Source organism: Argentina silus (genome assembly GCF_951799395.1).
Source record: "Argentina silus genome assembly, chromosome: 2".
Taxonomy (NCBI): Eukaryota; Metazoa; Chordata; class Actinopteri; order Argentiniformes; family Argentinidae; genus Argentina; species Argentina silus.
In genome coordinates, this window is record NC_139656.1 from 33,865,937 (window position 1) to 33,881,288 (window position 15,352).

General features: G+C 45.3%; 1 protein-coding gene across 1 annotated transcript in view; it reads right to left on the reverse strand.

Annotated features, from left to right (window-relative positions):
- Nucleotides 1-147, reverse strand: part of fnip1 (folliculin interacting protein 1) — a 30,299-nt gene extending 30,152 nt beyond the window's left edge. Inside the window, 1 exon segment of the mRNA XM_083685249.1 lies at nucleotides 62-147. Coding sequence (XP_083541375.1) covers nucleotides 62-72 — 11 coding nt within the window. The 5' untranslated portion in view covers nucleotides 73-147.
- Between the last annotated feature and the right edge of the window lie 15,205 nt (nucleotides 148-15,352).

The window sequence follows — 15,352 nt, forward strand, 5'->3', positions numbered from 1 at the left end:
CACACACGCATGCACACACGCACACAGAAGGCAGCAAGCTGGGTTAAATATTACTGGGTACCTGGGCATCATTGTGCTTCTGCCAGTCTTTGCCCCTCTCTTCTCCTCTCCTCTCTCCCCAGCCCTCTCCTCTCTCCAGCACGCAGCTAAGAATAGCGCTGAACTAAATTCACACAACAACATGAGACTATCAGGTGATCTGAGCGCGGTGCTGGACAGCTCCATGCCCTGGACAAAGGCATCCGAGCACTGCTGCTGCTGCCCACTGGGAGGACGGGCACTCTCGTTCTCACCCCCCCCCCCCACCCCCCCGTCTGAAACTGAAGAAAGTGACAGCAGAGAGAGAGCAGCGCTGGACGGATTCTCTCTCACAAACACATGCACACGCACACGGACACGGACACACAAACAAACACACAGTCAGTCAGGAACGGATCTGTCCTGCTCAGTGACCTCAAACAGCCCTCCCTCCCTCACAGTGCTTAGCTTACCCTGCCACAACTGAAACCAGTGGAACAGAGGGGGGGGTGTATGTGTGTGTGTGTGTGTGTGTGTGTGTGTGTGTGTGTGTGTTACAGGGGCGGGCAGCCAAAAGGGTGAACGGCAAGCTTTATGTAACATTAAGACTCAACAGAAGCTGTGACACCGTCCCGCCCCGTTTGTGGGGGTCGTATTTTGAATCCCAACTGCCTGTACTTTTCCAGTGCAGCATTCTGGTGAGCCGGGCCAGCTATATTATCACTGGGCTGAAAATGAAACCCTGCTTAGTGCGTCGGGGGCTAGAATAGCCCAATCACGCTTCCTTGTGGGTGAAAGAGGACACCTGCTAACCCCTCCTCATCCACTCCATCACTCTCTCACACACACACACACACAGGAGTACAAAACACACACAGGAGCACAACACACACACACACAGCTTGCCGTTGGTGGGAAAAAGCACACCCACCCCTGAAACTAAGAGAGACTGTGAAAAGAGCCTTTGACCTCATGCACCCTCAGAGTACGGCCAGCGGTGTGTGTGTGTGTGTGTGTGTGTGTGTGTGTGGTGAAACCTCTCTCTCTCTCAGTTTGTTGTCCCGGTGCTTGTAGCTCTGGACCACCTCCACGTCCTCTCCCTGGATGGAAACAGGAGACAGGGGGACCCTAGTCCTCCTAAAGTCTACCACCATATCCAGAACTGTCCCCTGGGGGGCGCGGAGTGCTGGTAACCACCCAGTCCGACACACATCCCTGCAGCCGTACAAACTGTGGCCTGTTGGTCAGGAAGTTTGTAATCTAGGAAACAATGGGGGAGTCCACCTGCATCCTCAGCAGCTTATCCGCAAGTAGTAAGGGCTGTATGGTGTTAAATGCACTGGAGAAGTCAAAGAACATGACCGTCACCGTGCTGCCAGCCTTATCTAAATGGTAGTGAGCTCTGTGTAGCAGGTAGATGATGGCATCATCCACACCAATGTCTGCCTGGTAGGCAAACCTCAGGGGGTCCAAGGATGTCTTCACCAGGGGCCTCATGTGTGCTAGCACCAGTCTTTCCATGGTCTTCATGATGTGGGATATCAAGGCTACCGGTCTATAGTCATTCAGAACACTGGGGTTCCTTTTCTTTGGTACCAGTACCAGGCAAGATGTTTTCCACATTGATGGGACCTTTTCCAGACTGAGGGTCAGGTTAAAGAGGTACTGGAGAACTCCACACAGCTAGTCCGCGCAGACTTTGAGCACCCTCAGGCTCAAACCGTCAGGGGCAGCAGCCTTCCTGGTGTGGAGTTTCCCCAGCTCTCTCTTCACCTGAGCCATACTGATGAAGACACTGGAGCGGGGGGTGATGGGGGAGTTGTTGGCTGTGGCAGTGGTGTCGGGGGGCAGAATGATGGGGGGCACTGAAGACTTGTGAAGTGAGAAAATGGTGGGGCTGGAGGAGGGGAACAGAGGGGAGGTGTGAATGGAGTCAGAGGGGTTGGAGAGGGAGGTGGAAGGTGGAAGTTGGAGGGGAAGGGGGCTGGTCTGGTAGATGAGCAGGGTTGGGAGAGGGGGAGGAGGAAGTAAGGTAGGTGGTGTTGTCCTCCACAGGAGACTTCCCTTATCTCACATCCTCTCTGAACCCTAGCCTAACCAACGTCTAACCAACACCCAACCAACACCTGACCAAGCAGCAGTTAGTGTCTGTCCTGGAGTAGTGAAAGCTACATTACTAATATGACAGTATTTGTTATGTGTAGGCCCATTAGCTTAGCCTACCACATTCTCTCAATACAGCAACCATGGCTTTTCACACACACACACACACACACACACACACACAATCTACAACTAATATAGCCTAGAGGACCATAGCCATAGACAATAGCCAGCCACACATTACACAACAATACACATCAAGATAAAATCTATTTCTGTTTCCCACGTACACAGACAACAGTAGGTATGACTGCTTAGTAAACAGCTCCTCCAGCCATCCCACATGACCGGCGGCCACGCCTGGGCACCTGACCGGCGGCCACGCCTGGGGCACCTGACTGACTGGGTTGTGCTTCCTTGGTTTCAGGTGAAGACTTCTGCATTCCACACTCACATGATCCATGAGCCAGTGATGACGTCCCAGCTTACACACACACACACACACACACACACACACACACACACACACACACACACACACACACACACACACACACACACACACACACACACACACACACACACACACACACACACACACACACACACACACACACACACACACACACACACACATTCCTGGGCTAACTCAACTTAGCCAACCACTTCTGGAGGGTTAAGAAAACCAGATGAACCCAAAGGCTGTATGTCTATGACTAGTGGGTGTATCACACACATCACGAGTGAGTGAGTGAGTGAGTGAATGTGTGTGTGTGTGTGTGTGTGTGTGTGCAAGCTGGGAGCAAAGGAACTCATTCTGAGCTTTGGCTTTAATATCAGGGAGGTGCTTTAGCTTCAATCACTCAAGTGTGTCTTCGTATCTCTACAGAAAACGAGGAGAAACGCTGGCCTAGAACCGTCCTGACAGGACCATCTGTTTCCCGCTGCTGCACTCTGCCTTGCCAGCCTGTCTAGCAGAGAGAGAAACTAGGTAATCAGGTGACGTTGTGATTGTGAAACGGTTGTTTCTGGTTAGATATCTAAATCCCACAAGTCAGCACTGTCTAAAGATAACTACTGTCAAGTCACACAGCAGGTCAGGTCACATGGTTGGTCCGTCTGTCCGTCTGTCTCTCTCTGTGTGCGATACATGACTTTATGGTCGACTAACCAACTAGGTCAAGATTAGGACTAGGCCTGCATTTTGAGAGGTCACTGATGTCAATTTATGGAGAGATCGTGTGTGTGACTGTGTGTGTGACTGTGTGTGTGTGTGTGTGTGTGTGTGTGTGTGTGTGTGTGTGTGTGTGTGAGTGTGCGCGCGTGTCGTGGAACACGTAGGCCTAGCCAGGTCTAGCAGCAGAGTCCTTCAGTAGACCCAGTAGAAGAACAACACAGTCAGAGGCAGTTTTTCTGTACCACAAGCTCCGCCCCAGCCGTTCGGAGATCTGGTTAAAGTTCATTCGGGGATAGCCAAGCCAACCTACCTAAATGAGTCCTGCTGTGTTAAGACATGGAGCTCCAACATGACTGATACCACAAAGCTTAGCTCCAAGTCTCGGACTGCCAACAACAACAACCAAACAGGACTCCTGGCAAAGCAGGTGCGCGTTCCACATACACAGGCCGAGGGCCGAGGAGTCATGTCCATGTATTCAGGTTATCCTCTACTCTTAAAAAGACAGCTGTATGAAGGCTGCGGCCTGGTTTCTGAGGAAACCCCTATCGTTTGAGCAGCACACAACGTCAAATGTGATAGGAGGCTAGAAGAACTCGCATAGAGAATGGATAGGTTGTTTTTTACTACCAGTCCTGCTGCTCACCAAGCTATCATAGGTGAGGAGAGGGCGGGTAAAACCCTAACCCTAAATGTTTACCATGACCCTACCATTCTGAGAACTCTCCTGTCCACTTAAAATAGCACTGATAGGAACATGGCGACAAGCTGTCTTTATGAACCATGCGCGCGTGCCACACACACACACACACACACACACACACACACACACACACACACACCTTGAGGTGAAATTAAGTGTGGACAGCTTGCTTTGACTAATCCAATTGTGTTAGATCAGTAGTGATTATTTTTGAAAGTATTCAAAAGCTGGACTTTGGGAGAGAAAAAAAAAAACTCTCTCTCCCCCATCAAACATGTCCTGTCTGGAGGCTTTTCAGGTGACTGCTACCCAGAGTGCAAGGACATGTGATAGCTGACACTATGATGGATGATCCTTCACATGACACATAGGCCTACTGTTATGAAACTATGAGGGAGGAGCCGAGGAGGAGGAACTTGAGCCATTTCCCCAACTCTCAAACATTTATTGAACTGAACCACACAAAACAAAAGTAGGCCTGGGCCGAACTAAATTGTCAAATAAATGAAACTACAGGACAATGGTCTATGTGACCTGACCAGGAAAATCTCTGGGTCCTAAAGTAGGTATAGGTGATATAACTAGGACCCAGAGGTTTTCCTTGCCATGACACCTGACAAGGAAAAACTCCAGGCCCTGGTCATAAGATAGGCTATAAATACGAGCAGGAGCTTTTCCTGGTCGGGGGGAAAAACCCTGGGCCCTAAGGGACCGGGGCGTGGCGTGGTGTGGCGTGATCTGGGCATGGAGTGTTTGGAGGCCAGACCAGTCTGCCAACTGGGGCTGGCCCGTGGACTGTGGTTCAGGAAGGAAGCTGTTGCACACACAGAGGCAGGAGGAGAGGGGAGAAAACAAGCCCCTGGCTGGGAGCTCTCCTCTCCTCCTCTCTCCTCTCTCCTCTCTCCTCTCAGAAATGTACAGTATGCTGCCCTTGATCCCAGAGAAATATGAGCTTTTTAGGTTTTCCTCAGAGGGTCAGCCAACCCGCTGCCCTGCCTGGTATGTTCTCTAAGGGACAGTGATGGTGTCAGGTCTCAAGTTGAGTCAAAGAAGAGTGTGTCACAAACATATCATGAGGGTCATTAGTGAGAGATTATATAAAAATGAATGGTGAAATAAGACAGAACCCCGCCCCCTCTCTCAAACTGGCCTATAAAAAGGCTGTCCTGTCCCACTCCCATGCTAGCTTTAATGAACCTACCTAAGAAGAGTTCAACTCTTTAATTTGTGTGAGATTAAAATGATAAAAAAAAAAAAGGATGTTTAGACAGGGACAGGTGACGGCAAAGCGGTAGGCCTAAACCCCCCCCCATAAAATTAACAACCAATTTGCTCTGAATGATAAACTGAGAAACCACAAATAGGCTCAATTAAATGTGAAACCGTCACCCTGATCTAAGTGTGTTGCCAACTCCATTCGGAGAGAGAGAGAGAGACACCAACAAGTGAGGATTCACTTCAGACTTCACACACTTCGGCCCAGAGTTGTTAGGCTACAAAGTGAACTGAACTCGGTCGGTCCTGCAGGCTTGATGAATGAAGCACCCCTGCCAGAAAACTGTACTGGCGTGTGAACCAACATAGAGAAAAGAAGGCCTAACCACCTCCAGGGAGGCGAGAGGGCCAGACGCACTCCCTCCCTCTGCATCTCCCAGACCAGGACATCTTTATAGCTCCGGACTGGGCCCTGACACAGGCTCACTGTGACAAGTGCAGTTAATCAGAGGACAGGCTCATTGTAATGCATGGAATAGAATGAGGAATTACATTTCTATTTACATTTATGGCATTTAGCAGACGCCTTTATTCAAAGTACATTTGTTTAAGTAATTGAATCATCTATCCATCTATCCATCTATCCATAAGATAAAGTAATCAATGCTCAGACCAGGGGCCATTGGCAGTCACAATGCTATTAACACACGGAATGGTATCCAACATGCGTGTGTGATACCATTTCTCATGCCATTTCATGCCATGCATTACAATGAGCCTGTCCTCTGATTATCTGCACTTCACTGTTTCATACCATGTGTTTGAAACCATTCCTCATTCCATTCCATGCAATGAGTACGTCCTCTGATTTCTATCTCCACCAGCCTCCCCTGACACACATAGAGGTGAAGGTATTGTCTGTGGCACAAGAGGCCTTATTAGTGTCAGATGCAATGAACAGTTTGCCAACCTGGATTGTCTGCACTTGTCACAGTGACCCAATGCAGTGCCTTGCCCCAATCCTGGCTTTATGCAATGTGCAACATTTTACAATATAGGGATATACATTATACAAATTGGATGACATGGGATGGTAAACATCTTATTCTATACTTTAAAGTGTTATTATACAACCAGTGATGTCATGAACATAAAACTACTTGCAACGGTACAGCACTGTTACGACGAGCATCTACTGTTTATCATTTCAAACCCTCATGTCGCAGCTATTTGTCATAGGCCGACTGAGCCAGTCACGTGCCCGTGCACCGAGCACGTCCTGTCCTCCCTGGCTCACTGTCTGGCTCGCCTGTCAGCCCGCTACAGCACTGGATGCATGCATGCATGCACCAAGTCATGATTGTGATCAAACGTATCAATTATTTCCGCTTAGCTATATCACCAAAAATGATGCATGCAATTCACAATGTATTCCATCAGCTGTTGTACCCCCATTAGCTAACAATAGCAAAACAGATAACTAATCCTCGCATCAAGACAATGGTCTTAGTTTCTACGCGAATATGTGGGCTTCCTGTAACGACTCCAAGAGTAATTTAAAGAAGGAATGGAGAGATTGCGTTATTTACTGGGAGGGAAAAAAATAGTAGCCCATGAGAGTCACGCGGAAACAACAATACAAAGGATGGTGATCTGTAAAGAACCTCCAGCCACGGTGACACACACACGTTGCACAATAGCTACAGCGCACAGCACAACACATTTCACAGCAATGAATGTCTCCATCTCTACATAAAGGAATGGAGCATGTAGCTATCTCACTATTCAATGCACACCAACCCAAAGCAGGCTGCTTGTATAAATCGATAACCTCACAAGTCTGATCATGAACTGATTAGCTTGATAGCTAGCCAGCTAACGTTAACGAACGGATACGCCGTTAGCATGGAGACGTAGCTTACCTGAACGCAAGGTCTTCCTTGTTACATCTAGGAGGCGGCGAAAACGCATTTCTTTTATTAAAAAGTTTCTGGAAAAGAGTAGGAGGCATTTTGTACCAAATAATTCGGTACAGAAAGTCTCCTTTCTTTCAAATCCAAGAGCAATACTAGTTCCTTGAAACTAACTCCATTTGTGTCAGAGTCATATGACAGGCATTAGTCACACGAGCTGCTTGGAAACCCACTCCATTTTTCTGATTGGACGAGAACCCACTGCTTCTTCTCCTAATTACTGGATTGGCTGATATTTTTGGCAAAGCAACACGTGGTCAATAGAATTGCTGTGTTGATGTTTTGGCTGAAAGTTATGAACCCAGACACCAACATTATAATAACCAATCATAAAAAAAAAAAACTGCATTAAACGACACCAATAGTTACATAAGTCGATATCACCGACAGCCTGAAATGTTTTCTCAAATAAATCAACAATGGTTTAAATATTGTTCATTTATTAACATATTAACATATTTTAAATGAAAAAGATATCTATTAACATATCAACATATTAAGAATCCAACCATTTCAGTTTCAAATATATTATTTTCTTTCAAATCTGTGGTCTTGACAGAATTTCCTAAAGACAGAAAACAAAGACAAAACGGACTTTGCATATACAGCTCTTAGATCTCCACATTATTCACCATTACTCTGATTCCACGTTGGCCTCCTGCCTGCATTTCTATATCAACAGGTATGTTCTGAATTTACACATGGGTCAGAACCCTGTAAAAACTCTCCCTCCTGAAGGGGTGGAACCGCTGAACACCTGGCATGAACACCTGGTTCAGTCTTTAAACTGGGGTTCCTGAACTGCAGAATAGATCAAACACAAGTACTACATGTATTATAATAGATGTTTTACCAGTAATGAAATTATTATTATTACAAATATAAGAAAGGAAGGATATTGCGAAGAACTTGAGAGGAGCAGGCACTACCTCTACTGGCCGTTTGGCGTAATTACACTTTTCAAACCATGTACAATTTATAGACATCTGCAAGACTTAACTATTCTGTTATTAGGACCTATCAATAAGCATAGATACGAGTACATCAACAATGAAATGCAATTGATTAAGTGAACCGTACCAAACAATGATACACAGCTTTCACATGGACGTCAATCATGTCACATTTCCTCATCAGACACAATCTGGAGAGGGAACATACAGGAGTCAGGACCATATTCAGTAACATAAGCCTTTCTCAATCGTTAGAAACATGACTCCTTGCATCCTCTCCTCTGTGTCCTACACTCCCTGCATTGGAGAAGATCTACAGTCGGTTCCTCCCTTTAAATATTCTCCTCCAATGGTTTTTTTTGAGGAGAAGCAAGTGGAGGACGTGAGGAATCGATTTTCTCCGGGGTGCGTCCCAACAGCCGCTCCTCGACTCCTCTCCTCTCTCACTTCCTTCTCAAAACCCACTGGAGGAGAAGATCCAAGGTCCCTCCCCTAAGATCACAGGTGTCAAACTCATTCCATGGATGGCCGAGTGTCAGCAGGCTTTTGCTTTTTCCTTTCAATTAAGACCTTGTCAACCAAAAAACCTGTAGACTCGGCCCTCTATGGAATGAGTTTGACACCTGTGCCTAAGGCACTCTCCTCCAGTGTGTTGTGAGAATGAAGCAATGGGAGAGGATGTGATGAAGAGGAAATACCACTGGAACACTACATGACAACAATTTATTGAGGACACAATTCTCAAGACCTCACACTAACTGCTTACCAGATTATACGGCAATAGAATGGAATGCAAGTTACATTCACTCATTTTCTTCAAGAATGCCTGAAATTCTTTTTGCCCCATGTCGAAGAACCTGATTGGTTTTGGGGAGGGATCCGAGCAAAGGGTAGGCCCCTCTCTGTTGTCCCCTGGGTCACCTTCACTCCCCTGACTGGCTGGACAAGCTGTTTGGTCTTGGCAGGGCCTGGGGTCCATCTCCTCTATCTTGTTCGCATTAGCCGAGTCACCGAATGTCACCTTCTTTCTGCATCTGATAGGCCTGACCTTGAATGACTGTGGACGGGATGATTCAATTACTCACCCACGTCTTTCCACGTCTTTACACGTTGCTCGAAGACAACTTATTCACTTTATATCACTTCTTTGACAATGACAGTACACAATAATCAACAACTTAGATCATATTGAGTTGTGAAAGTGCAAAATGTAGCGAAACTGCTTGAAAATTCATAATTTCTTTTGAAAATCAAAATGCACCATATGTTAGACAGGTTAGACAGGTAGGGGGGAAACCACAAAACGACGGATGAGCATTTTCATACCTTTGGTGTTTTCTTGGGGACCAAGGGCGGAGTTTGTTGTTCCAATTTGGGTGATCTTTCAATGGACACATGTGCTTTGAACAGTTTGTCTACAAAAGGGGAAAAAAATCCCTAAGAGTCCCAACCTTTGTGTGCTCTTGGTTTTGTGAGACATACAATGAGTCGGTTATTCAAATGATACAGTAGGTATACCTGACATTGTAAATCCAGCAGGTTCAATTCCACTGGGGTATCTAAAAAGGTACACACAGTTATTAGAACAAAGGGGTTGTCTGTTCCAGAGAAACTGATCATGTGTCCATTTCTGTCCATTTTGCTGAATCTACCTGTGTCCAAGATCTTTTTCATCAGGCATCTGGGAGACGTCTGCAAAGATACAAATAGCATTGACTGTAACAGAATAACATACAAACATAGAATTTTAATATGATCAGGGTATCTTTAAAAAAGCTAGATTTTGACATTGAGTATACAGTGGTGAAGGGTCGTTCGCTAACATCCTGGATCTTCGAACCTGCTCCTTTTGGTGAACGTTGGGAACCTATAGTAGTCGCAAATCTGAAGAGCGGTTTGTTTATATATATATAAAATATATATAAATATATATTTTTTTTTTTTTTCAGAAAGCCTTTTACTTTCAATGCACGTGTGTTAGTGTCCTGCTTTTTTTGTAGGAAATCAGCCGAGTCCCTAATTTTACAGTTTTTAAATACATGTACAGTATCACTAAATAATGTTATTTTTACGTTTTAAAATAAGGTACATTTTGATTCCACTTAACAATTGAAGTGAAGAAGGACCAATCAGAAGTCTAAATGTCACGATACTGGGGTGACTTCAACCTTCCGTTTTGGAAGCCGAAGAACGGCTCTTTTAGATGAACGGAGCCGAGTGATCCGGCCCACGGGGAAGACCCAAAATGGCCGTCACCAGTGTGCAGTCTAGCCTTCACCTCATTGTCTCACAACAGTGTGACTCCGTCAACACTGATAGTTGCACCAGAATGGCGCCACCTGACGTAAAACAATGGCCTTTACCTATGATGGAGGACAGGTTCGGAGGCTGCAGCATGTGGATATCTTCTGCATGGCTGACGTCTATCAGAGTAGAGTTTTTAACGTGGAGCAACAACAGCTCTTCTTCACTAGGGAATGTGACTGCCTCCTCTGAAATAATGGAAGTAAAGATGCAGAGGGAGTGAATATAACCTCTATTTCACCCGTCAGAGGTTATGTTATTGTCACACACACTGAAGAAGACTGTCACACAGCAGGTCATGTACTGTATATGTATACATCTGAGTGAAATTAAACCATACTTCATGATGGAACAGAAACTGTAGTGATGGCTACCTTCCCCTGCCACACACACACACACACACACACACACACACACACACCATAGACCTCCTCTCTGCGGAAGACCTCAGGAGATGGCAGACTACTGCTGGTGGAGCCCAGGTCCATGGAGGAGGAGGTGGAGGAGTCAGAAGATTCAGAATTGTCACAATCAACCAGGAGGGAAGACACACCTGAAGATGGATCTGGACGGGGGACAGATTGAAATACATTATGGGGCTTAATACACTATTGGGCCACACTGTGCTGGCTTGGACATTGTCCTTTCCAGGACTGTTTCCGCAACTATGGTGGATGCATGACCAGGCCAGAACAGTCCAGCTCAGTCACTCTACGTATGCTACTCCTGGGATCAACACACATTGTGTTATTGTGCTGAGCTGAACACTTTTCACAAAACCTTCATCACAGCATTCCTGGTATCATACTGGTATCATACCGTACCAGGGTCAACTTCCTGGTATCATACCGTACCAGGGTCAACTTCACAGCATTCCTGGTATCATATTGTACCAGGGTCAACTTCACAGCATTCCTGGTATCATACCGTACCAGGGTCAACTTCCTGGTATCATACCGTACCAGGGTCAACTTCCTGGTATCATACCGTACCAGGGTCAACTTCCTGAGCCATACATTCCTGGTATCATACCGTACCAGGGTCAACTTCCTGGTATCATACCGTACCAGGGTCAACTTCCTGAGCCATACAATGTCCAAAAATATATCGAATTTCAAACTCAACCTGTACACTCCTCCTCAGTGCTTGTGTTCCCCTGAAGAGAGAAAATAGAGCGATAAGTATGGATGTGATAAGTTAATGTTGATGAAAACTCGAATTACTTGAATATGAAAATGAAATGAATATTTGTACATACAGTGTTATTTGATTGAAGCACACTGTCCTTGCGGCACAAGCCATCATGATGAGTTGCAGAGGCAGACCTGGTGAGACAGCCATAACACCGGGAGGTGAGTGGTGTTGATCAACAATCTATCTACAGCAGTGGAGGCTGGTGGAGGTTTCAATCTCCTCATTCCGTTCCATGCATTACAATGAGCCCATCCTCCGATGTCTACCTCTACCAGCCTCCCCTGTCCTCTGATGTCTACCTCTACCAGCCTCCCCTGTCCTCTGATGTCTACCTCTACCAGCCTGATCTACATCTCACTGGTGATAATCAGCTGTTTAAAAAAAAAAAAAAAAAAACCTGATTGATAAAGATTGCAGAGAAACAGGTGTCTTTCAAGTTTCAAAGGTGTATTGTCATATGAACTGTCTGGGATACAGGGAGTGTACGATAGTACAATTAAATTCTTATTTGCAAGCTGTCCTCTCTGAAAACACTTAACGTACATGTCTCACCTCCTATCAGTGGGTGGTGACTCGTTTATGGGTGAGAGGAGTCGGCCTCCTGCCCGCAGAGAGATGGGCCCGGGGAGGAATCTTTTGACTTCTGAAAGTTCAACAAAACAAGACATCAGACTTTGTGGGCGGAAGTGTCTGGGAACGAGATTACCAGCCAAACCCAACGATCAGCTATCCTACGAGCAATGCTTCAATTCTTCGATCAGACAGAAAAAAACTGCTTGGGCTCGAGTTTAGAGCTGGAGAAGGTGGGAAAATCCAGATAGTACTTAGAAATTGTGTCTTGTGAAGTGTTTGCACTCTGAAGAAGATACGGGAAAAGCTAACCGATATTACCTCAATTACTTCATTTACTTACTGCCTCTTTTGACAGTTGACTTCATGGGCGTGTCGCGACCTCGCTTTCTGAAGACGCGAAACCCACCAGGATCCTCTCTTCTCGGGATGGTGTCATTGCTCCGACGTTTTAAACGACCCATTCCTGAAACAACATTATTCTTTATAAAGAAAAAGTTACAACCAAATAAACTTAATTAATGATAAAAAATGTATATTGATTGGTATTCACTCACTTTAGCTAGCCAAGCTGATCTTTCATAATTGACCAGTCAAACTTTTGGTGAGTGCTAGGTGACTAGCCAAGTTCATCACCGATGACACTACACGTGTGATATGATTTCTATCATTCAGATGTTGTCACCCTCATTCACGTATTTTCGTGGCTTACTAACCTTGGTCTTCAGCAAGTTCGCCTTTCTAAAACAGCCACAACTGCTTGCTTCTTTGACCTCCCTCTTCAAGAAGTACCTTGTTTTACCAAAGAAGACCTCTACCGCCTCCAGCTGGACAGAACTATTATTGCATGCAGGTGATGGGAGACTATTAACAAAACCAAACAGTACCTGCCTCGACCGGCCTATTCTTGCGGCGTAGATGGCGCCATGAGTGGTACTCTAACTTTAGAATACATACTGACAAATAAACTAGTAGATAATGGAAAAGAAGCCTCAATTTCTCTCTCTCTCTTTTCCCTCTTTTTCTCCCTCTTTTTCTCCCTTTTTTCCTCTCCTTTTTCTTCCCCTTTTTCGCACCTTCTCCCCCCCCCTAACAGACTATTGTTCCCCAGCTTTGGCGTGAGTGGTTAAGGTGCTGGACGTGAAATCCAATGGGGACTCCCCGTGCAGGTTCGAACCCTGCTCACAACGCAGAGACAATCACGTCTCTCTTTGTGTAGTAGATGTAGGCCCACCTTTGTAAAACCTGACATTGATTTCATTGAGAAAATGATTTCTTCAGCTGCAATAGTAGGATGGTTGAAGTTATGGCGTATCACAACCGTGTTTCCCAATGCCTTTGGGGTTTCCTTTCCAAAGCCTTTCCTGTGAGGCCATGGCCCTTTCACATTCCAAGAAGTGACTTAGAGAACTGTAAGTAACAATGTAAATCAGAAGCCAGCTGTGATGGCCGAGTGGTTAAGGCGTTGGACTTGAAATCCAATGGGGTTTCCCCGCGCAGGTTCGAACCCTGCTCACAGCGTACTCTTACCAAAATCCTCCCTGATGTTTCTGTTAATTCGTGGAGCAAAGTCAAAAAGAGAACAAAGGAAAAACAGGCAGTTTTGTTTCATATGTCTTTGTGTAATGTACACTCACCTGACACTTTATTAGGGACACCTATACACCTTCTCATGGTGGAGGTGGTGGAACACCTGTACACCTTCTCATGGTGGAGGTGGTGTAATGGTGTGGGGATTTCTTGGCACACTTTGGGCCCGTTAATACCTGAAATCATTGCTTGAATGCCACAGCCTATTTAAGTGTTGTTGCTGACCATGTGCATCCCTTCATGGCCACAATTTACCCATCTTCTAATGGCTACTTCCAGCATGATAATGCACCATGTCACAAAGCAAAAGTCGTCTCAAACTGGTTTCATGAACATGACAATGAGTTCAGTATTCTTCAGTGGCCTTCCCAGTCACCAGATCTGAATCCAATAGAACACCTTTGGGATGTGGTAGAACGGGAGATTCACAGCTTGAAAGTGCACCTGAAAAATGTGCAGGAATTGCATGATGCAATCATGTCATCGTGGACCAGAATCTCAAAGGAATGTTTCCAACATCTTGTGGAATCAATGCCACAAAGAATTGACGCTGTTTTGATAGCGAAGGGAGTCCCTACCCAGTATTAGTATAGTGTTCCTAATAAAGGGAGGCCCTACCCAGTATTAGTATAGTGTTCCTAATAAAGTGTTCGGTGAGTGTAAGTTACATCTTCGTAACATGGCTTCTGTGAAATGACATTCAAAAGTCTGTATATAAGGCTTCTTCAATAAGCAAACTCTGGTCCATATTTTATCTTTACTACAGACCAGGTGCAGAAGGTAAGACAGTACAGCTGTGATGGCCGAGTGGTTAAGGCATTGGACTTGAAATCAGCGTAAACAATGTCCCTCTAGATCTCAGCCCACCTTTGGAAACCTGACATTCAGAGAAAATTATTGATTGAGCTGTAATTGCAGGATTGATAGGTAGTTGAAAGAAAGTGAGGTAGTATTATTATGGTAGTGGATAAAGTTAGAGATGGTTTGGTTGGTGGCTGGATGGATAGAATGTTAGATAGAGAGAGAGATAGATAGGTAGGATGAGCTAGGAGTACTTCAGTGGAGTGGGTAGAGAGTTGGTTGATTGAGTAGTAGAGAGTGGTAGAGTTGGTTGATTGAGTAGTAGAGAGTGGTAGAGTTGATTGGTTAATTGGTTGAGAGTGGCTTCAGTGGGGTAGAACTGGCAGCAAAGAGAGTGCATTGTGTAATCATTCTAAGAATGTGTTCTGCAAGTCTCCTATTTAAGAGTCCTGAAAGTTCCATGACAGTTGCAGTTACAAAGAAGCTTACCGAATGTTTGTAACGTTTAAAAAATAGATATCAAAACCAAAAGTTGAGTTTGTTGTTGAGCAACATGAGTTAGACCTCTGTGCACATTGTACAGTTGGATTGGTGTGAATAGTTTAAAAGTTGTAGGAGGAGTAGCAGGTGGAAGAATTGGAATAATAATAGTAATAATAACTAGAAAATAAGTTCCAGAAGAAACTTTGTGCGCTTGCAAAGTCTTATTTCGGTAGTTAGAAAAAAATTGGATGATAGATAGACATATTTG